This window comes from Vombatus ursinus, unplaced genomic scaffold, assembly GCF_900497805.2.
Source record: "Vombatus ursinus unplaced genomic scaffold, bare-nosed wombat genome assembly UNPS02014825.1, whole genome shotgun sequence".
NCBI classification, from domain to species: domain Eukaryota; kingdom Metazoa; phylum Chordata; class Mammalia; order Diprotodontia; family Vombatidae; genus Vombatus; species Vombatus ursinus.
The window spans coordinates 6,773,482-6,797,212 of NW_020954603.1; the positions used below are offsets into that span (position 1 = coordinate 6,773,482).

The following is a 23,731-nucleotide window of genomic DNA, read 5'->3' on the forward strand; positions in this document are numbered from 1 at the left end:
CTCCCCTGACACTCCCAGTCTGTTTCTCCATCGCCACCTCCCCTCCCTCACATCCACATCTGAGAACTCCATTCCTTTTTGGTCCCTGTGAGCCTTCTTGTGACCTGTTCCCTATATTTAAGGCTGTTTATTTATCAATCAGGAAACATTTGTTCAGTGTCCGCTGGGTGTCAGGCACTGGGGAGGAGGTGCAGAGGATGCCAGATAGCTGTGGACTGGTCTGTCGGGGACATAAGTGTGTAAAGTTAATGCAGACTGCACTTGTGGTGATCTGAGCTTTCTTTGGGGAGCTTCTGCTACCTTCTCTGTGGCCCAGAGCCTTAGAGAGCTGCCCAGGGTTCAGAAGGTCAAAGGGCCTTGCCCAGGATCCCACAGCCTGGATGTGACCAAGGCAGCACTTGAACCCATCTCCCTGATCCTGAGGCACGCTCTTCATCTGTTATGCTGCCTTTCACACAAAATAATACAAGGTAATAGAGTCAGGAGGGCACTAGCATCTGGTGGTATGGGGAGGAGAAATCGGGAAAGGTCTTATGTAGAGGAAGGGGCTTTAGCTGAGTTTTGAAGGACGGATTCTTAGAGGTAGAGGTGAGAAAGAAGGGCATTCCAGACATGGAGGACAGCTGGTGCAGAGGCATGGAGATGGAAAAAAGTGCATCATGTATGAGAAACAGCAAAAAGGTCAGGTTGGCTGAGTCAGAGGTCCTTAATCTGGGATCCATGGATTGGGAAAGATTTCAGTGGGTCCATGAACTTAGATGGGAAAAAAAAATTACATCTTTATTGTTATTAACCTCTGACTGAAGGTTAGAATATCCTTCAGTTAGGAATTTCAGGAAACAAAGCACTGTTCTGAGAAGAGATCCCTAGGCTTCACCAGACAGGAGGCTAAAGGGGCCCTATGGTAGACCATAAGGTGGGGGTCAGGGAGCTGTGGAAGAGGTCAGAGCCAGGCTGTGAAGTGCCTTCAATGTCAGATTTCCTTCTGGGCCATTGTCCCAACTGTCTCAGTAACTTCAGGACTGGACGTGGGGTCTTCTTGACCTTCCGTTGCCTCCCCTCGATCCCTGTTCTCCCGCCAGCTTCCAGGACTTCAGCACTCATGTTGACTCCCCTTCCCAGCCTTTCTCACCCTCTTCCTCTGCCTTTACTTCAGCCGCCTCTACCCCCTCCACCTAGCCCAGAGCCCACCTCAAATATCCCCCGTCCCTGGAATTACAGCACGTCTTGGAGAGGCACACGTTGCTCCACTGACCGTGCAAGCCTTTGTTCCCCTGCCCTTGTTTCTCACCGTGAACGAGCACCGTCACACTGACTCAAGTCTGCTGCTGACCTGTTGTGGATGCGTGTGATGCCACGTGGTGCCACTTAAAAGAGGGTTGGTAAATGTCCTGTGGCAGCAGCTTTTGTGGAGCCACGCTCAGGGCGTCTAGTGTATTCCCTTCTTTGGTGATTTTGTGCATTATCTAAAATAGAAGAAAGGGGGTGGGCAGGGCAGGTATTGTTTGCTTATTTGATGCTGTCCATTCCTTCAGGTTCTCCTAACAAATAGGCAACTTGTTCTCCTTTTGGAAAGGACTCTTTGTCATTTTAACAAATGCAAGCTTTTATTTATTTTTTTATTTTAATATTTTTTTCAAATGCAAGCTTTTAAAACAATTCTCCTAATTGCATTTTGGATTTCTTTTATATATCCTATTTCTGAAGAGTTTGTTTCCCCTGGTAGAATGTCAGGTCTTTGAAGGCAGGCAGATAGGCAGGGACTCTTCCATTTCTATCTCTGTATCCCCACCCTGCAGTGCCCACCCAGAACCAGGGCTTCATAGGTGCTTGGGGATGGATTGATTGGTGGATTGCTTGCTCTGTCTCTGAGAGCAGCCAGTCCCTGGCCCCTGAGTCTCAGCTGGCAGCACCTCTGGTGCTTGGCTTGGCCAGTGTGAATGAAGGCCCTGCCTGCTTCTTGCCTCAGCCCCCACCACTTTCACTCCTGCTAAAGCCCTGGATCCTTTGGGCCCCAGAGCACCAGGTGCCACCACCCATTGGTAGTCCTGGGCACTTGTCCCTGGTGTGGCAGTGCTAGATTGTTGGTCTTACATTCTAGTTCTTCAAATGCAGGGTGTGTTTCTGTTTCACTGGCTTTTCCTAGCTCATACTTTAGTGCCGCACAAAGACAGATACTCATAAATACTTGGAGTAATGATGCCAAGGACATTTTGGACTGCCCAGGGAGTGCTGGTGTCAAGTGAGGCTTGAGTGGCCTCAGGCACCCAGACTCGTGACCTCCTGGTGTGGCTGAGGACTTCCTGGACAGTCATACTCACCTCTCAGGACGCAGTTCTGGCATTCTCTGCATTGGAGGCTCCTTGTAAGCTCTGAGCCTGACAGCTGTCCCAGAATCAGTTGGCTATTTTAATAGGCCCATTATTTGGGGGAATTTTCTTGTTCATTTTGGGAGGACTCGTGTTTTGTGTCCTGGTGCGAGAGGCCATAGCTTAGCCCAAGCCCCCTGATGTTTCTGATTGTAATGCAAGGGGAAGCTGGTCCCTGTTGTCTTGTGTTTCTGCTGCATCTTTGTCTTCTTGAGGGCTTGGTGCTCCTTTCTCTGCAGTGCTTGAAATTGTTAATGTGCATATGGAATGGGGAAGAGGAAAGTGTTTTCATATCCTAAGAGCATTTTCCAAAACACCTGCACAAATTCATCACAAATAGGAGAAAGGAGCCTATGCTCTTTTATTTTCCTTTGGTGTAGAACTGCTCCTTTGTTGAAGGGGTAAGGATTCTTAGGAATGCAAGTGAGGGTAGAAATGGGCATCGAGCTATCCTTGGGAATTGGAGCTACTTTCTCCTGACCAAAAGCCAGTATTTGGAAACATAACTTTGCATTTCCGGGCTTGCTTCTGAGCCTGGCTAAGATCACATATTATGGGGCAGGGAAGTTCTGACAGCTGTGGTGTTGTGGAAGGGGTTTTAGCCTCAGCTCTGCTACCAGTTTGCTCCGGAACTTGTCCCTTTTCCTATCCTCATATGTAAAATGGACAAGATTGATTAGATGAGCTGTGAGATGCCCTCTCCATGAAGCCTTCCCTGAACCCCTCAGATTCCTTCTTCTTCATGGTGATCCCACTTACCTTTGTTTTACAGGTTTCTTCCCCAATCATCCTGATTATAGAATCCTTGGGGATGGGAGGGTCCCCCCCTGTTATCTCACATCTGCTGTCTTCTCCCCAGCACTCAACACATGTAGCCATGGGATAGCCCTGACGAGGGCTGGGGAGCTTTGGGGCCACTAGGGGGCAGCATGAGAGGGACTACCGGGTGTCAGGAGCAGGGATGGCAAGCACAGTCTTTCCTCTCATTCCTTGGTAGTTTTGTGTTCAGTGGTAGTGATCTCTGATGTGTCATAAAGGTTCTAGTCTGTGCTTGGCCTCTGGGTGCTAGGTGGCCCTTACCTCAGCTAAGGTGGCAAGACTAACCAGGGTGGCTGCAGTCTCAGACTCCCTCAATTCAGCTTAGACCACATGAGCCCAGTTCACACCAGTGTTTCTCTTGTCCGTTCCTCTGCTGGCAGGAGGGGAGAGGGTGGGAAGAAGAGAAAGGGACTCACAGTACAGGGGAAAGAACTCTGGATTTAAAGTGGGTAGAGCTGGGTTCATATTCTGGCTCTGCTGATTACTCATGGCGTAACCTCGGGTGGGTCACTTCACCTCTCTGGGACTTAATGTCCTCGTGTATACAGTAGGAGACATTGGACTGGATGTCCTCTAAACTTCTCTTCCAGATCTAAGTCCCATGGTGCTGTGAAGAACAGAGAAATGCCTGTGCTCCCGTCTCCCCTCTCCCCTCTCTCTTTGTTATGGTTTCATCATTTAAAGAGGTTTCTATCAGGGAATACCCCAGCTCCTAGCCCCAAGGTGTCAGGGACCTGTCAGTGACCTCTCAGTCCTCTTACCTTTGCTTTTTTTGGGCTAGGCTACTGCTTCCCTTGTTGGCTCCTGACTGTTGGCCCAGAGAAGGGAAGCAGGATGTTATTTCTGAGGAGCAGGGAGAAGACTGGTTGGTCTGGATTGTAAGGTGTGGAAAGGTGGGGAGAGGAGATGAGGGCCAGGTGGTAAAGAGCTTTTGATACCAAATAGAGGAAGTTCTGTTGGGTCCCAGGGGGGCCAATCCTGGAAGGGGTCTTCAGAGCTCTTCCTGGTGGACTCACCATTTCTCCAGTTGGGGAAGACTTGAAGTTCTTTTCCCCCAGGCCCTCACGACTCTCTCCGCCATCTGCCTCCCTTGGTAGCATGTCCTCAGTTCCCACCCCATGATTCTCTGGGCCTCACCCTGTCCCTCTTCCAGCTGCTTCCCTTTCTTTCTTTTGTTACCCTCTGAAATGTACTACATCTGTGAGAAATATTTCATTGGTTACTGGTCTCCGGCCTGAGAGCCTTAAAACTCATGGATTTTATGAAGAATTTCCGTAAACCCCAGGCAGTTTGTTAAGAGCCTGCTGCGTAAGGCTGGCCTCCCTTTCTAGCACTAGTTTGATCTTCACTCATGCCCCCTTCTCGGTGACGTAGTGTGGAGTCAGGATACTCCTCGCTCCCCATCGTCGCTTCTGGGCTCTGCCTCTACCACCATCACTCAGTAACCACTCCCCCTTTGAGGTTCAGCCACTCAAAATTCAGGTAGCTGTTGTATGTAGACCTCCAGTAAGCTCTCCTTTCTTCTTTCTTCTGTCCATCGTTAAGTGCCTGGCTCACAGACTTTCTTTCCTCCCCAACTTCTGCCTTCTTGTCTCGGCCATCAACATATTGATAACCCCTCAAACACTCTGATCTCCTAGTTTGCCAGCTTACTCATTTCCCATCACCATGACCCTTCTACCACAGAGATGCTCATACCCTGGATCTTGCCATCTCCTCCAAGTGTTCACTTCCATGTTTGTGAGCTCTGAAGTGCCTTTATCTGATCACAAGCTGTTGTTCTTTTCTTCCTCTGCCTTGCAGCTCCTTACTGTGACCGTTAATTCCTCTACCTTTCAGTTCTTTCCAAGGCCATCACCTTGGAAATACTGTTACAAATGCTGTTACAAACACTGTTTGCTTCTCTTCCTTTTCCTGTTTTGACCCCATGGTGAATCAGTTCAGCATTACGCTCACCTCTTGAGTCTCTCCCTCCCTCATCCTATCATGCCCAGCTACATTCCAGTCTTTGATTATGTTTACCATCCACTGCGTTTGCTTCTTTTCACGTTCCACTGAACAAAGCTGAAGAAAACTGCAAAGCCATGTCAAATGGGCCCATGGTAAGTTTGCGTTACATAATTCCAATTGGGCCCTCGCTGCAGCAAGGCCATTTTTTTACACCTCCTTCACTAATTCACTATCCCACTCACCACAGCGGCTCTTTCAGACTTTTCCATCTCTCCTTGAACCTCCCATGGCTCCCTCTTCCACTTACATTGTCAGCTGAGAATCATGTGTCACAATTTACAGGAAAAATTGAGGCCATTTGCCATGAGTTCCCTCTTCTCTACACCTCTTTATCTCACATTCCTCAGACTCCTTCTGTCACTTTCTCCTCCTTCACCCATCTCATATGAAGAGGGGGCCCTTTTCCTTACCAAGGTAAACATATACAAAGGATCCCATTCCGTTTCATCTTCTCAAGCTGATTTCCCCCTCTGTCATCCCTGTTTTCTCATGTATCTTCAATCCATCCCTGTCTACCAGCTAGTTCCCTACTGCCAGCAAACATACTCACATATCCCCATCATCGGAGAGCCCTTACTTGATTTGTCCATCCCCTCTAGCCATTCATCTACAATAGGTGCTTCTGGCTTCCAACTTCATCATTCCACAGAAACTACTTTCTTCAAATTTCTGGCAATCTCTAAATTGTCCAATGGCCTTTCCTCCTTGAACTCTGTGGCCTTTGCCATTGTCCATCACCCACTTCTCCTCAATTTTCTTTTCTCTTTAGGGTTGTTGTGACTCTGCTCTCTCCAGGTTCTCCTACCTGTCAGCCTACTCCTTTCTCTCATTTGCTGGATTTTCATCCAGGCCATACCTTATAACTGGGGGCACCCCCCAAAGCACAGGACCCTTTTCTCTACACTGTTTCACTTGGTGATCTTCCCAGCTCTCATGGATTCAATTATCTTTGTGCAGATGACTCTCAGATTTGCGTCTCAGCCCTACCGTCTCTGCTGATCTCCAGTGTTGCATTTCCAGCTACCTATTGGATGTTTCAAATTGGGTGATGCATAGACATCTCGAGCTTAGTATGTCTAACACTGAACTCATTTCTTTCTCCCTAAAACCTTTCCCGTTTCCTAACTTCTTTATGTTGTGGAGGCTGCCACAATTCTTCCTGCCGGGCTCTTAACCTAAGTTTTATTCTTGACTTCTTTCTCATCCCCCATCTCCAGTCTCTTACAATAACTCAGTTTCACCTCTCGCATACGCCCCCTTCTCTCCTTTGACATTTCTACCATCTTGGTGCAGGCTCTTATGACCTCCTGCCTGGACTCTGGCAATAGCTGCTGGTGGGTCTGCTTGTGCTGTCTCTTCCCTACCCCAGTCCATTTCCCATTCAGCTATCAAAGGGATCTTTCAAAAGCACAGGTTTGAGCATTTCATCCCTGCTTCCCCCCAAACTCCAATGGCTCCCTATCATCTCCAGGATAAAGTATAGAATCCTTTTTGGTTTTTAAAGCCCTTCAGAACCTGCCTCCCCTCACCTTTCCAATCTTCTTACACCTTACAACTCTCCCTGTACGTTGGTTTGCTTTTTTTTCTGGGTAATTAATCATTTTACTAATTATTGCTAGTGGATAATTAATAGAAGGGGTCAGTAGTACCCTTGAATGCCAAAGACCCCTCATCTTCCCTGTGCATTGTGATCCAGGAACCCTGGCATCTTGGCTGGTCTTTGCACAAGACACTCCCTCTCCTGGCTCTGGTATTTTCACTGGCTGTCTGATGCCCAAGGCCTCTAATGCTCTCTCCCCTCTTCTCTGCATTCTGGCTTCCCTGGCTTTCTTCAGGTCCCAGCTAAAATCTCACCTTCTGCAGGAAGCCTCTGTCAGCCCTCTTACCCCATTTATCCTGTCTGTAACTTGTTTGGACATAGTTGTTTGCACATTGTCTCACCAGGAGACCATGAGCTCCTTGAGGGCAGGGGCTGCCCTTTGCTTTCTTTGTCTGTCCAGGACTTAGTGCAGGACCTGGTGCATAGTAGGTCTATCATAATGCTACTTGACTGATCAAGTAAGCGTCAGAGTTGGGATTTGAACCAAGGGCTTCCTGATGCCGTGTCCAACTCTATGACAGGCTGCTTGCAATTTGGCTCTTTTAATCAGAATATTTAATGTGTGAAGGAGAATGGTATGAAAAGACCCAGGAAAGGTAGGTTGGAATCTGACTGTGGAGGGCCTACCTGGGAGGAAATGGACTCACCACAGCCTTTGTTATTACAGATTGCATTAAGCCATCTGTGAGCTCCTGTAGAAAAAAATCCCCTGGGCCAGATGGATTCACAAGCAAATTCTACCAAACATTTAAAGAACAATTAATCCCAATGATATATAAATGATTTAGAAAAACGGGGCAAAGGAGTCTTACCAAATTCCTTTTAGGACACAAATATGGTGCTGGTATCTAAACTAGGAAGAGAAAAAAACAGAAACAGATTGCATTAAAAGTGTAGTTCCTACCTTTGCAGACTGCTGTCTTGTGGCCATCCTTCACACACACACACACACACACACACTCTCTCTCTCTCTCTCTCTCTCTCTCTCTGTCTCTCTCTCTTTCTCTGCTGGCCCACTTTTTGTTCTCTGTGCACATTCCATCCTCCACCTCCGGATGTTTGCACAGGCATTTCTGGCCCCCTTTCCTTCCCTTGGAGTCCCTCATTCTTCCCCCATCTTGTTAGATGACTCCACACAAATGTAGTCTTCACAGGACCTTTCCTGATCTCCCTGGGTTTTGGTGTCTTCCCCACTCCCCCACCCCAAATTACTTTGTAGAAATGTTTTATCCATTTGTCTGTGCACATGTTTACTCTCAGGAGAATGTAAGCTTCTTTCCCCAAGTCCTAGATCTATTTTATTATTTCCTTTGTATGGCCACTGATTAGTATAGGACCTCGATGTTGGAAGTGTTTTAAGAAATGCTGGTTGAATGGAATTAAGCCACCCACCTTTCTAGAGTTTGGGCCAGAGTTTAGGGAGTGATCGTAGATTAACTAGTACAAACTGTGATGGAAAGCACAGAGGAGGAGGCTGCCTGTTTCAGACTCCATGGCACCAGTGTTTCTGGGGACCATGCTAACATGGTCTAATCAATCACACAATTTTGTGCCCTACCCAGGTACCAGATTTCAGTGAAATCTGTTAAAAATTACAGAAGATCCGCCTGTTTAAATATGTGTTGGCTGTTGTTTTGTTTCAACCTGGCAGGCAGAACCACAAAACAAAACTGAGATGTAACTTGATACCCTTTAGGAATGTTTCAAGTTTCATCAGAACTGGTCAATTCTTCAGAAAGTGATTGTGGGAAAAGCAGAGAGAATGTGAAGTGGAACTTGATTCCAGTGACAGGCCTTATTTCCTATGGTAGCAATCCAAGTTTTAATACATACAGAACTCTGTGAAAATCAAGTATGGAAGGGTTTTACCTAAGCAAGGTTGTAGATGGGGTTTAGAACTAAAAGGGACAGAAATTATCTAGCTGACTACCCTCTCTCTCTTTTCGCCAGTTCTGGGGACTGCATTTTATTTACATTGAATACATTTTTCTGGATTTCTTTTATTTTTACATCATCTGTAATCCCCAATGTGCTGCTTCCCAGCCACTCCTTATTTGAAAAAATAAAAGAGAGCAAAAAAACCAAACAGTTCAGCTGAACTATCAGAAAAGTCATATTCCCATCTGCAAAAAAAGTAGGGGGAGGTGCCTCCTCATCCTTCTTTTGGCTGGATTTGGCCGGATTTGGCCATTGAAATTTGCGTCATTCAGTTTCCCTTGTTCTGGTGCTTTTCATCTACGTTGTTTTCATTGTTCATATTGTTCTCTGGGTTCTACTTACTTCACTTGGCATCAGTTCATATAAGGCTTCCCATACTTCTCTGCATTCATTATATTCTTCATTTCTCCTAGTGCAATAATACGGCGATACACTCCTTTCCCACATTTGTTTTAGCCATTCCTCAATGAATGGGCATCTACTTTGTTTCCAGTTCTTTGTCGCAACAAAAGTGCAGCTATGAATAATCTGGTTACTATGTCTTTGACAGTGGGATCTCTGGATCTGAGGTCAACCCCTTTAGTTTAGCTTAATTTAGTTTTATTAGTGGACAGTCATTTCCAGATGTGCCCTACTTCCCCTCGCAGCATACAGCACAGTGTCAGTTCATATGGGTCTACTCATATTTTTTCTGAATTTCTCATAGTTGTTTCTTACTGTGCAATAATATCCCATTATATTTTTATTATAATAATAGCTAGTATTTATATAGAATTTTTGGGTTTGCAAAGTGCTTTGCAAATACTATCTGATCCTCACAACAACCCCGGGTAGTAGGTGCTATTATTGTCCCCCTTTTACAAATGAGGAAATTGAGGCAAACAAAGGTTAGATGACTTGTCCAGGGACACATAGCACATAAGTGTCTGAGGCCAGATTTGAATTCAGGTCTTCCTGGCTCCAGGTAGAAGACTATTCACTGCATCACTTCCTGGCCTCATTTGTTGTTTCTTACTGTGCAATAATAGTCCACACTTTTGTTTATTCTTCCCCAGTTGATGGGTACTCGCTTTGTTTCCAGTTCTTTGATCCCACACAACAAATGGTGTTGTGAATATTTTGGTATACATGGGACTTTTCTTTTTGTTAATCTCCTTAGGTAGTGCCTAGCAATCAGTCCCTTTATTTTATTTTATTTTATTTTTATTTTTAAATTTTTTTTTTTTTTTTTTTTTTAGGCAATTGGGGTTAAGTGACTTGCCCAGGGTCACACAGCTAGTAAGTGTTAAGTGAGTGGTCTGAGGCCGGATTTGAACTCAGGTCCTCCTGACTTCGAGGCTGGTGCTCTATCCACTGCGCCACCTAGCTGACCTCAGTCCCTTTATTTTATAGACCAGGCAACTGAGATACAAACAGCTGAAATATCCCGCCCAAGGTCACATTGATAGGTGTTCAGAGGACACTCCAGCTGGGGAGAACTTTAAGACCTAGAAAGTTTGAGCCATCAGGACCCTTTGAAATTTGTGAGTCCAACCTCCTTATTTTGCCAAGGCGGAAGCTGAGCCTCCGAGTGTGCCAGAATGTTCTGAAGGTCTTGAAGGTGATCACAGAGCTGCCACCAGAACCTAGCCAGGCTCTGGGACTTCCTGCTGCCACGCCTGTCTCTTCTCTTCAATTTGATGATCCGTTTATGATTTATTTGGAGCCTTGGTTTTTAGAAGCCCTGTTTCTGGAAACTCTTTAAATTTGGAACTTATTTTATCAGTTGGTTATTAATGTTTTATTAGTTTTGTTCCTGGATTTACTGAGTTCTTTTCTTGGGACTTGAAGGAAGCCAGGAGGACGCAAATGCAAAGTTAAAAAAATAAACTTCACAAGTACAAGATGGGAGAGGCGTGGCTAGACAGCGGTTTGTGTGACAAAGATCTGGGGGTTTGAGTGGACCCCAAGCTCCACAGTCAACAGTGCTACATTATCTGAAGCTGCATTAAGAGGTACAGGATTAGGAGAGTGAGGCTCCCTGGTTCTGGACTGAACTAGATTGCAGTCATCTCTTTCAGCTCTCAAAATCCATACTTTTGAAGCTGTTGAAGTATAAGAAAAGATAGAAAAAATTTAATAAATACCTATTAAGTGCCCACTGTGGGCCAGGCACTGTGGGTGCAAGGACAGAATTGGAATAGGCCTCATGCTTAAGGAGCCTCTGTTGTGATGGGAGAGATAACACCGTATAGAAATAGAAACCCCGTACATGCCACAGAAATGCCAAGGGGGTGGGAGTTGGGGTGGGGGTGAGGAGGAGCTGAGCTTTGAAGCAAATGAGGGATTATCCAAGGCAGAGTTGAGGGGGGAGGGAGGGCATTTACACCTGGGGAGCAGCTTGGGTACAGAGATGGGAGATGGAATGTCCCATGTATGGAACAGCTTAAAGGCTTACTTGGCCCACTGTCTGTGGGAGGGGGTGCTGTGGAGTAGGCTGGCAAGGTAGGCTGGAGCCAGGGCTTGGAGTGCTAGACAGGATTCTCTCTTTGGCCTTGGGCAAATCACACTTAGTCCTTCCCTAGGCCTCAGTCTTACAATTAGGAAAATGGGGATAATCACCCTAATGTCTGAGTTATTAGAGGCCCACTTATTTGAGTGTTTTGAAGTTCAGAGAATAGTTGTATTCTATAAAGCTGCAGACATGTTGTAGCCTGGTCTGAGGGGTGGGGTGGGGCGGGACAGTGGACAGGGTGGCAGGAGTGTGGGGGGCCTGCTTTACACCTCCCCCATGCCCCCAAGGCCTTGGAGGGGCTGCAATGAGGAGGCCTGCGTGCAGAGGCCGGAAGGGAGCTGCTCATGGTCACGTAGGCTATTTCCTACTCCCAGGAGCCTTGCTGTGTCCCCATAGACAAGTTGCCCCACCTCTGAGAGCCTCGAGAAGTTTTCTGGTGAGGAGAGCATTGTTTTCAGCAGGCAGGGAGTGTGTGCTCCTTGTGTGCTGAGTCCTGTCGTCCCATGGAGCAGAGCAGATGGGATGCTGTCCAGAGCCTGTGTGCCTGCTCTCAGGGTGCTCTCCCGCCACCCTTGGGCTCCCTGCCCTGAGCTGCTGGCTGGCTGCACGTGGAAATTCTCTCTTTGTCACAATTTCCCAACTTTTCTGGCAGAGTGGATTTTTTGTTTTTCTTTTCAAAATGTGTAATTTAATAAGTATTAATGAGAACCACCAGTCAAACAAATGACACATAAAACCTACTAACTACTACGCACAGTTTGTTAAAGGTAACTGAGTCCTAGCGTGAACATTTTATTTTCTTCTGTGTCTCCAGCCCTACTCTCTTCCTTTCTGGGAGGGGGTGTTTTGCCTCCAGGGAATGAATCCATGGGTATTTGTCTCTTCCCCTGCCCACAACGGTTGTTTAGAGGGACCTCCCCGAGGTCAGACCAGCTACTTTCCGTTACCAAGAAGATATTTTCTGTTTTTATTGATAAATTTTGTTTTAAAGACATTTGGTATCTCATTCAGTCAAAGCACAAAGTATATTCCCCCCAAATGAAGTTGCAAATAGATAACTGGTTGGGATGTATCAGCGCTTGCAGCTAGAGTAGAATTAGGAAAGACGTGACAGATGTGGCTGGAGAAGACTTCCCAGTAAAGAGGGAACACCCGATTTGTTCCATTGGGATTGGCTCGATTGGGTTATTTCTAAAATTATCGTGATTGTTTTTGGGGAAAGGATTCCTCCTTTGGCCTTTTCTGTTCCTTGTTTGACCTTTGACTGGATTGACATTTGCTGGTCTTGTAGAGGAGGCTCTTCTGCCCCGGAGGGGGGAGGGGTTGTTGGCCTGGCGGGTGGGCTTGGCCTGGCTCTGCCTCCCCTCTTTTCCAGGGTTCTTTGCCACCCAAGTGGTTTCTCCTGCACATGCCCACCTCAGCCAGGCAGGCCTCCCACCCTTTCGCCTGCTGTGCGTGGGGCAGGTGGCCTGCTGTCTCTGGGCAGCTGCTTTGTTGATGAGGCCCCGGGACTGTCCTCAGGCCTCACAGGGCTCCTCTCCCATGTATTTCTCTTTTATCCCCCAAACAAAAAGCTGCCTCAGGATTTGCACAATGTTCACTGTCAGTGTGTTGGATGGTTTTGTGGGGTTGCAAGTGTCTCACTTCCCAGCACATGCCAAGTTAGGTTCAGTGGCTTTGTGGGATTATTAGAGTCTTTATCCCAGAGATTGTGGGTTTTTCCCCAAGCTCACAAAGACACTTTGCATCCCAAGGGCTGCCTCCCGTTATGTGCGCCCTGGACCTGCTTGCTGTGGAAGGTATCTGCTGGATTTACATGACCTAGCCAAGGACATTTGTGGAAGGAAAAGTTAAGCTCAAGTGGCCGGTGTTGTTTCTGTGGCAGCCACAGGAAAGCCAGAAGTAAAGAGGCCCTGGGTTCTCTTAGTGTGTCATTGACTGTCCAACTTGGACAAGGAAGGAGAGGAAGAAAGAAAGCTTAGTTTGTGCCAGAGCTTCCCAACATGGGCTAGCTAAGCATCTGCTTGCTCCTGGGCTGGGCTGGGGGATGCAGATTCTGTGCAGAGCCAGGGCTGACAGGGAGAGCCCTGTGTGCAGGGAGGTTACTTTGCCAGGGCTGTTATTTACATATTGGGAGAGTGAAAGAAAACAGATGGCAGGCAGACAAGCAGGGGTTCCCTGCCCTTGTGGCCCTTCAGGCTCTGTATTCACTCTACTAAAAATTTGCCTGCAGATACAAGAAAAGAATGGGCATGTCGCCTGGCCCAGAGCTGTGGGGGTGCAGGAAAGCATTCGGGAGCACCTCCGGCATCTGTTGGCCTGGGGCTCTGTGTGTGGCACCTGCCAGCTGCTGGAGGTGGCTCTGGGTCCTGGAATCCTAGAATTTTAGGATTGGAAGGGACTGCAACAGCTATAGCGCATGCTTGAAAGTGGGCACCCAGCTTCTGCTTGCAGACCTCCAAAGAGGGAGCATTCACTCCCCCTATCCCCACCCCAAACAACTTCCCCTCTGGGGCAGCTCTCAGTGGATAGAAGTGTTTCCTGACAGCCAGCCTGTCTTCGTTGTTCTCGATTCTGCCGTCTGGGGCTTAGCCAAGCAGTCCTAATTTCTGGTAGAGTAGTACATTAGGAAGGAAAAGAGGAGTTCAGGTCCCCCTCAGCTGAGGGGCTTGGGCTTATGGCTTCAGAGGCCCCTGCCAGCTTAAGGGCTGGCACGCCTATCATCTCCCTCCTCCCAAAGGCTAACACTCCCTCACTTCAGCCCAGGACAATACGTTGGGCAATGGCAGTGGGCAGTACCTGGGCATCTGGCACCTTTGGTTCTTTGCCTAAAACTTTGTAACTTTTTGGTTCGTCCTTGAAGTGCCATCTGTACCCAGGTGAATCACCAGGAGAGACCAGTTAATCTCTCTCTCTCTCCCCCTTTCCCTCTCAACACCTCCCCCCCTTTCTCTTCCCTTATTCCTTTCTTCTCTCTCCCAACTGACTGATTTAAATTCACCTTTCCCCAGTTAGTCCATGTTTGACTATAGTCACAATTACTTGGTGAAGATACTGATTGTCCTTTTTGTCATTGTTCCTGAGCCCCCATGAGTGAGAGAGAGAGAGAGAGAGAGTGTGTGTGTGTGTGTGTGTGTGTGTGTGTGAGAGAGAGAGAGAGTGAAAGAGTGTGTGAGAGTGAGAGTGTGTGTGTGTGTGTGTGTGTGAGAGAGAGAGAGAGTGAGTGATAGACAGAGACAGCCAGAGTTTGTAACTTTGTGGTTCTGATGCCCCTTTTTTCCTGCCTGCCAGACAGATGTGTTGGTGCTGAGCTGCGATCTGATAACGGACGTTGCGCTCCACGAGGTTGTGGATCTGTTCCGTGCACACGATGCTTCCCTTTCGATGTTGATGAAAAAAGGCCAAGAGTCTGCGGAACCGGTCCCAGGACAGAAAGGGAAGAACAAAACAGGTAAGAAACACCTGAGGTGTTTTTCCGTCTGTCTCACAGGAGGAGAGTGCCGGGGTTCAAGGTGGCATCGTGCCAGCCTCTCGTTCTCAAAGTCCAACCAAGATATTCTCATAAAGCGTTGACCTCCTGCAACCCATCGGTACCTTTTTATCTTCAGCAGTCGTGTCCATGCCCTTCCCTAAGTCCCAGGCTCTCGGATTTGGAAAAGAGCCAGGAGGCATCAAGACTGGGTCCTTGTCACCCAGACAAGAACCCCAATATCTACCATATACTGGACTTGCAAGTGTCCCTGAATGGAGTCCTTCCCACTACTGGCAATGAAGGGTGTTTCCTGTTTTGCCCTCCAGGCTTCCAAAGAGCGAATCCTACCTCTTCCCTGTGGTTGCCATGGCCTTTGTTTCCTGCCTAGTAGGACGGATAAGTGAGAAAAGACACATGGACCCCTCAGGGGTGGCCTGTCAGCCTCTCTGGGAGCCATCTGCCCAGAGCAGGCCAGCCTCCTTGGGCCCTTCCCCTCATGAGCCCGGGGGGCCTTCTGGGACAGATTGCCCAGCTGAGACAGCCGTTTAGATTGCAGCAGAGCAATGGGAGGCCATTGAGAAGGGGGGCCTGCTGTCCTCCCAGCGCCTCCATTCCTCCAGGATTTGCAATGGCGTCATCCTCTTTCTTCCCTTTCCCTGCAGCTAGACAGAGATCGATGTGAGGAGTGAATGAGGCACTATGAATGAGACACAGCCTCTCTGTAGACGTTGGGTATTGGCTTGTGGTACCAGTCTGGCTCTTCACTGAGGCCTTTTCCCTCCCTCCCCCCATCCCTTCTCCACCTCTCACTCCTTTCCCTCTGCCATCTTCTTTTTAAAATTTAACTTTTCAATTAACAAGCCCCACCCACCCCCCAATTGAAAAGAAAAAAAGGAAAGCAACGTAGTCAAGCAGGATGGATTCCCACTTTGACTGCGGCCACGAATGGGTGTCTCATTCTGCCCCTTAAGACTGTCCCCTCTGTCAGGGGACGGGTAACTTGCCTCTCCCAGGGCCTCTGAGGTGCTCTCGGTCGCTACATTGATCAGAGCTCTTCAGCCTTTGGAGCCTCCTGCAGCCTTGCCTTTGCTGTCGGCCCAGTAGGGAGGCCTCGTGGTGGCTTCTGGGGGAGCTTCCCTTCTTGCTGTCTCTGAACACAGAGCCCTCCGGGCGGCACTGCTCTTTGACCAGGCTGCAGGCTGCTGCGGGCAGCATCCCTTCCCCTCACCTACGGGCTGACTTTTTGTGAAGTTGTGGCGTGGAAGAAGTCACCTTGTGTGATTTCTCCCGCATTACCCAGCCTGGTGCGATGTTTGGGTTTTTGTTGGAGGAGGTGGAGGGGATTTACCCGTCCCCTGTCTTGGATGGAGTCTGGACGTCTCGTACATCCCTTTCTTAGTAAAGTTTAGGAAACTGAGACCCAGAGAAGGGAGGTGCCTTGCCAAAAGGCACACCAGGAGTGAGTAACCGAGCCAGAATGTGAAGCTGGGCCCTGGCCTCTGAATCCAGCGCTTTTTTCTCACTGTGCCTCAGATGCATCGTCCTGTGCCTGGGTTTAAGACACCAGCTGCACAAGCCGAGGAGGGGGAAGGCTTGGCTAAGTGACAGTTCAGGTGGGAAAGACTGGAGGACTTTAGCAGACTGCTACTAAGGAGGGTCAGCCGTCTGGCGTGGTAGGGCATCTAGAGTGAGAGAGGGCTAGCCTGGCTCTGCGGGGCCGGGCCCTGCTTTGACTGCTCCCAGGGCACTGCCTTCAGTGCAGTGCACCTCGACACTGACAAAGTAGATTGAATTCAGGCACCAGAGGCTACCCGGCATGGTGAGAGAACAGGAGCCCTTGCCCTGGGGTGACTAGTTGAAGGAACTGGAGAAGAGGAGAATTTGGGAGATTGCCTTCAAGCAGCTAAAAAGCTGCCATATGGCAATTAGAGTTGTTCTCTTGGACCCCAGAAAATAGGGCCTGGAGTCATGGGTAGGAGCTACAGGGGAGTGCCGATATGAGCAGTTTAAAAGTAGAATGGGGTGTTTTGATAAGTTGTTTGTCCTTTTGAAGAGGACCACTGTCCTGTCACTGGTGACTGACCAAGCTCTAAGCACTCCACAGTGTCTGCTTCAGCCACCTTCATGGCTATTGGAACAAATTGTTCTCATCCACTCATTTCGCTGGGGAAAGTCTCCATGTGTTTGGAGTAGATAGCCCCCTAACTCACTGACAGGTGAGAGGCCCGTTGGCTATCCCCAGTCTGGTTTAACCTATCTGCTGAGATGGTTTTACTGGGGTGTGGCCACTACCTGTGCTGCAGCTTCGTGGAGCAGCCCTAAAAAGGGCTCAGCACACCCTCACGCCAGAGGTGCTAATCCTTCTGAACACACCCTATACCCTTTTGAATTCCCCATCACTGCTGGTCTTCTAGTGGAGGCTAGATTACACTTTGGATGTTATGGGGAGGATTCCTGTTTTGAGTATGTGTTGAGCTGGACCTCAGAGGTCCCTTCCAACCCTCTGAGATTCTCTGATTCTTGTAACCACCTGTGGATCAGGGCCTGCAGAAGAATTGTAATGGTGGGAAGAGAAAGGAGGGAAGGATTTCAGCAAAGGAAGAAGCATCTGACAGAATTGAAGAGACAAGGGACAAGGGACAAAGTTTAGAGCTGGCACCAGCACAAGGATGCTGTTGCTTGGGGAGAAGGTGGGTTTAGTCTTTGTCATGCAGACAGCTGGAGTCATGCCTTGCACAGGGATCAGGGTCCATGCTGTTGGAATGGATGCTCATCTGAGGGAGGAAGTGTAGTGACCTGAAGATGGAGTTTTGGGCACCCAACACTGATTGGCACAAGAGGAACTGGTACCATGGAGGGGGCTTGCCTCCCATCTTCGGCTTGCCTCCCATCTTCAGCTTCCCAGGGGAGACCAGATTGCGCTGGAGTGCTTCTCCAGAGGCAGGCTTTGAAGGGAGCTCATTTACTTCCAAAGCAAAGTTGGATTTTGCCAGATCCAAGCTGTGCAGGAGGCTGGGATTTCAACTTCACTGAGATCATGGTTATTCTGTCAGCTACAAGGGAGCAAATATAATTGAAGACCAAGGGGAGTGGGGAAGGGGTTAAAAATACAACTTAGCTGAAAAATTATCTTTACAGAAACTGTTGGTTCCAGGCCCTTCCTTTCGTTATGTGGTTTTGTGAGCCCCAAGGAGTTGGGCAGGGCCAGAATATTCCAGGATTTATCCAAAAATAACATCCTAAGTTTTTCTTTGCGTGTTTGAATCAGAGTCATACCACTGGGGACTTGGTTATACAGTCCAGTGTCAATATGATGGAGCTCTTTGTAGGTGGGCTTGGGGTATGGAGAGCACTGGCCTATAAGCTGGGAGATCTGAACTCCAGTTTTGCTTCTGCCATTGACCAGCTGAATGGCCATGTGCAAGTTCCTTGGTCCCTCTGAGCCTCAGTTCCCTCATCTGTAAACTGAGGGAACTGGATTATATGATTCCCAAGGTCATTTCTAGCTCTCGACTCAAACAGGAGTTCCTAATGGGCCCGTGGGTCCAGAGATTTCATGGGGTCCGTCATCTTGGGTGGAACTTTATTTTCACTAATCTCTAACTGAAATCTAGCAGGTCCTTTAATTATGAATGCAGACCATAAACCACAGTAGTTTTAGGCTTTGCCAGACCTCCCACGGTGTTCATGGCCCCCCGTATGATGAAGAGTGTATAGTCTGCCTGTGCCTCCTTTTACACCCTGGCTTCTATTTGGTGCACTCCCTTTGTAGGGCCATGGCTTCTGCCGAGGCCCAGGCCATCCTCCACACTTGACGGGTGGAGATGCTCAGGCCCAGTTTTGTGCGTTAAAGATACAGCTAACATTTGTACAGGGCTGCTCTAAATGGAGCATATAGAATCTTAGGTTAATTTCAGAGCTGGGGGCAATGGCCCCTCCTGGATGTGGATCCTCTCCAGGGCCCTTCACCCCACCCCACCCCTTCTGGACCCACTGTTAACTCTCTGGAGCCTCCCTGAATGAGACACAGAGAGGTTAAGTCACCTGCCCAGGGTCATCAAGCTAGTAAATGTCAGAGATGGTATGGACCCAGGGCTGCTGACTCCAAACTCAGTGTGCTTCCCAGTGTACCACACTTCCTTTCTTGAAATATTTGGTGCCTGAGACTTCCTGGTCTGGGAGGCACAGTGGAGAGAGTGCCCATCTGTAAGATGGGGATAATAATCACCTACCTCCCAGGGTTATTGTGAGGATCAGAAGAGACAGTATTTGTAAGTGCTCTTCTAACCTTACAGTGACCCATAATTTTTTTTTTGTAAATAGTATTTTATTTTTTCCAATTACATGTAAAGATAGTTTTCAACATTATTTTTATTTTTAAAAATTTGTTTATTTATTTTAAGTTTTCAACATTCATTTTTATAAGATTTTGAGTTCTAAATTTTGCCCCCTCCCCAAGATAGCATACAATCTGATATGGGCTATACATGTACAATCATATTAAACATATTTCCACATTAGTCATGTTGTGAAAGAAGAACCAGAACAAAAGGGGAAAAAGAAGAAAAAAAAGAGAGAAAATAGTATGCTTCGATCTGCATTCAGACTCCATAGTTCTTGCATTTTCCATCATGAGTCTTTTGAAATTGTCTTGAATCATTGCATTGTTGAGAAGAACTAAGTCTATCAAAGTTGGTCATCACAGAGTGTTGCTGTTACTGTGTACAATGTTCTCCTGATTCTGCTCATTTCACTCAGTATCAGTTCATATAAATCATCCAGGTTTTTGTGAAATCTGCCTGCTTATCATTTTCTATGGAACAACAGTATTCTATTACATTCATATACCATAACTTGTTCAGCCATTCCCCAATAGATGGGCATCCCCTCAATTTCTAATTCTGTGCCACCACAAAAGAGTTGCTATAAATATTTCTGTACATGCGGATCCTTTTCCCATTTTTATGATCCCTTTGGGATACAGGCCTAGTAGCTGGGTCAAAGAGTATGCACGGTTTGGTTGCCCTTTGGACATAGTTCCAGATTGCTCTCCAGAATGGTTGGATCAGTTCACAACTCCGCCAACAATAATGCTCACTATTCTTAAAGCAGAGGGAGAGCACTAAAGCTTACACTTAGATGGAGCTGGCAGGGAAGCTGAGATAGAATGTAAGTGCCTCAAAGGCAAGGACTGTTTACATTTGATGGCTTTGTATCTGCCTCTGCTGGCACACAGTGAACACTGAATGCCTACTCGAGGAATTGAATCAAATCAGATTAGGAATGACTGATCTTGCCCTTGGAGTTAGGGTTCAGATCCTGCCTCTGATAGCAGCTAGGAGGCTGTGTGACCCTGGGACAGTCATTGAACTGAGCCTGTTTTTTCCCAGGTAGAGTAGGAGTAATTATAAGCCTGATAGTATTTCTCTAGAAGGGTTGTTGTGAGACCCAAAGGCAAACATGTTTGTACAGGATTTGGCCTTGTTTGGATGTTAGTTATTATAATAATAATAGTTGTTAATAGTAATTTAGGGGAAACAGGAAACAATCCCAAAGAGTCGGACACAACCGAACTGACTGAACGACACCGGCAATAACAGCTGGCACATAGTAGGCACTTAATACGTGTTTGTTATTGATTGAGTCACTGTTTCTGCCAATATTTCTGTAGAAGCCAATCATGGGTCACTCAGAACAAGTCCTGACCAGTTAATCCCATTTCCTTTCTTGTTGGGATGAGTGGGCCGGCTCCGGGGGATGCCTGCAGAGTTGATGCCCTGGCCCCAGCTGACGGGCAGCCTTGTTTCCTGCTGTTCTTCTACTAGTGTGTGCAGGACCGTCCAGCTGGGTCCCTGCCCCCCCCCCACACCCAGAACATAATGCTGCCCTTCTCCACACTGCTCAAGTCTTTGCCTGAAATCCCTTTCTCTTTTCCTTGACCACTCACTCTCCAGTTCCTCAGGCTGCCTAGTGGAAGCATAGCCATCCTCTGAGGACTAACTGGAGAAGAGCCCCAGACCCCCTGTGGGGCCAGCTTGGCAGGCACGTTGCCCTCAAGGGGCACCCTTGCCGTTGAGCCACGTGGGTGCTAGCTTTGCACCCGTCTTCTCCTGGGGTCTGTGATTGTGTCCCGTAATGTGTATGAAGGTTCCAGCTGTGCTGTTAGGGTTTGGGCTCTGAGGAGGGAAGCGGCTCACCTTGCTGGTAGCCAGGGCACGTGTCTGATGATCTGCTTCTTGTGACTCAGTGGAGCAGCGGGACTTCATTGGTGTGGACGGCACAGGAAAGAGGCTGCTCTTCATGGCCAACGAGGCCGACTTGGATGAAGAACTCGTCATCAAGGCATCGACCCTGCAGAGGTAAGCCTGGGGCTTACCTGTTGGAGCTTCTCACCCTTAAACAACAGTGACTCAGATCGGCATAAAGTGCATGGGGAGGGCAGAGGTGTGAGCTCAGCAGACCTGTGTGGAATGGCCCCTAGTGCCAGAGCCTCTCCCCAAGATGGCGATCATTAGGAGAACTTTGCATTCTCCTTGCCATCCTTTTCAGCCTGGGGAAACCCTCAAAGAGCGAGGATTGGAAAGCCCTGAGTTTGTTTGGGAGTATGTCCCATTGGTCCTTTTGAGACCTGATTCTCTTAGGAGGGATGTGTGTGTGTGTGTGTGTGTGTGTGCATGCACATATGTGTGGGGGTGCTTGTGCATGGGTGTGTGGTATATGCATGTGTGTTCACATGCTTATGTGTGCATGCATGAGTTGCTTGTGTGTGTGTGTGTTTGTGTGTGTGTATTTGGGGAGGGGGTGTCCAGAGCCTTCTGTGGGCACAAAGTCTAGCTCTTGTGTTTTGCTTTATCTGAGCACAGGGCCTAAGGCAGCTACAATATTTTAGGTGATGTTGTAGTTAATGAAAAGAAAGATAAGTCAGCTTCCCACTGGCCCAGTAGCCCCCCCCCCATGCTGTCCAAAGAATAGAGGCCCCTGTCCAACCACGATGCACGGACATGGAAAGGGCAGTGGTTGGACTTTTATGTCATCCGTGTGCTTTCCTCTGTGCCTATCAGGAGGTGGCCTTGCCCTCTGCCATGCCAGGTCGGGCACTGCAGTAAGCACTTTGCAGATATCTCATTTGATGCGCTTGTGGTCCAGCAAGTAGGTCATGCATCTGCTGCCTCCTCTATTCATGGTAACTCTTCCTCGGCACTATCAGTCTGCCTGCGGCTGTGAGGGCACAGCCATTCTGGACAAAAGCAAGGTCAGGAATCTGAGGGAAATAATGGAGAAGAGTTGGGTCAAGGGGGCCTTGAAGTGCCAGACTCTCCCCATTCCAAGCAGGAAGGATCCAAGCTTTGGCTGATGTATGGGGTACAGACTAGGTAAACAAGACCTGAAGCAGTGAGCCATCAGGGCCTGTCCAGTGTTCAGCAAATCCAAAGACACCAACAACTGCTTTCCCAGATTCCTGTTTAAGCCCAGACTGCTGGGAAAAGGGAAGGCATCTAGCAGAAAGGAGGCCCCATGTAAGGCATCATAAGCTCCAAATGGAAACGGGACCTCAGGATTAAGAAGTGGCATTGGTCCCAAACCAGAGGAGAATGGCAAGGAGGTCCCTAACACAACCATTGCTGGGCAGGCAGGACTTTGTAAGTGCCAGTCCCTGTGCTCAGCCTTGTGACTAGAGGGATGATGGGAGAGCACTAGCCTTGAGGAGCTCACAGTCTAATGGGGGGCAGAGAGAGGGTGCCTACAGACACACCACCAGTAGCTATAAGGCCATCATGGTGGGGAAACTCTGATGGCTGGGGGCCCCTACAGGGATTTTAGTGGCAGATCTGGGCTGGAAGTACCACTCTCAGAAGTCCGGAGCGAGGGCTCTTCCCGCTATTCAGGGCTGGTTCTTTGTTCTAAGTGTCATTTTCCCCCATTTCCTGGCTCTTGGTCCTGGATGCTATGTGGGAGTTTCCTCCCTGGAGAAGGGAGCAGGCAGCTCTTCTGGAGCTAAACATTGGGCTGCTTTCCACCTCAGGTGTGTGGTGGTTGGGGGAAGCCTGCCCTGGACTTCTAGGTGTTCTTTTGTGGTATACTAGCAGTCTTTCCAGTTTTTTCATTTCTTTACTTCATTTTAGATCCAGAGACCTTGGTTTGCATTGTAGAAAACCAAGAGAGTCTTAGCAAAGTAATGTATATGTCACTGGTTAGGCAGCTGTTGTTCTGAACAAGATCTGGGAGTTTGGGTGGCTTGACAGCTCACAATGAGCTCAAAGGGGGTGCAGCAGCCCCTAAACTACGGGATCTTGGACTGCACTGAGACAGGCCGAGCTTCCAGGCATGTGGAGGTGAGAGTCCTACTGTGCTCTGTCCTCATGAGGCCCCCAAGGTAGAACCAGGAACACGGGGGAGTTTTAAGGTGGCCAGTTTAGGCTTGATGTCAGGAAAAACTGCCCAATAAAGAGAGCGTTCCCAAGTGGAACAATGTGCTAGAGAGGTGCTGACCCCCCCTCCTGGGAGCTGCCCCTGGTTGGGGTTACTCTCACAGGGATCACTGGGTGTGGGGCTAGGCTGGACCTGCTCCCCTCCTGGGCCTCAGACTCAGGCCTTCAGAGGTTTCAGAGTGAGGCTGGGAACCTCTGCTTCTTTGATCTCTGCCCCTTTTCATCGTTATGGGGAAATGGGACTTTGTGAGGTGGGTGCAGTTCTGGGCCACCTGCCCAGACCCCACATGAACCGCTCTGTGAGGACACTTCCCAGAGCCTTAAGATGTTTGCCCACTGTATGAGTAGGATTTGCAGGCTGGGATTTTAGAGTCTTCTCCAACTCAGCCTTTGGCAGCTTTGAGCCTGGAAAGATCATGAGTATCCTGCAAGCTTTGTTTGCTTCCCTTCTTAGAAAGAGAGCTCAAGCGGTTGTTTTCCGGGGGGGGGGGGGGGGGGGGGGGGGGTGCCCCCCCCCCCCCCCCCCCGGGGGGGGGGGGGGGGGCGGGGCGCCCGGGGGGGGGGCCGCACCCGGGGCGGGCGTCCCGCGCCCCACGCTGG

General features: G+C 48.6%; 1 protein-coding gene across 3 annotated transcripts in view; it reads left to right on the forward strand.

The window, feature by feature from the left end:
* EIF2B3 (eukaryotic translation initiation factor 2B subunit gamma) overlaps nt 1-23,731 on the forward strand; it is a 105,590-nt gene that overhangs the window by 26,862 nt on the left and 54,997 nt on the right. For all 3 annotated transcript variants that reach the window (XM_027837927.1, XM_027837925.1, XM_027837928.1), the window contains 2 exons: nt 14,522-14,681; nt 20,950-21,061. In XM_027837927.1, coding sequence (XP_027693728.1) covers nt 14,522-14,681; nt 20,950-21,061 — 272 coding nt within the window. The remainder of the gene's footprint in view (nt 1-14,521; nt 14,682-20,949; nt 21,062-23,731) is intronic.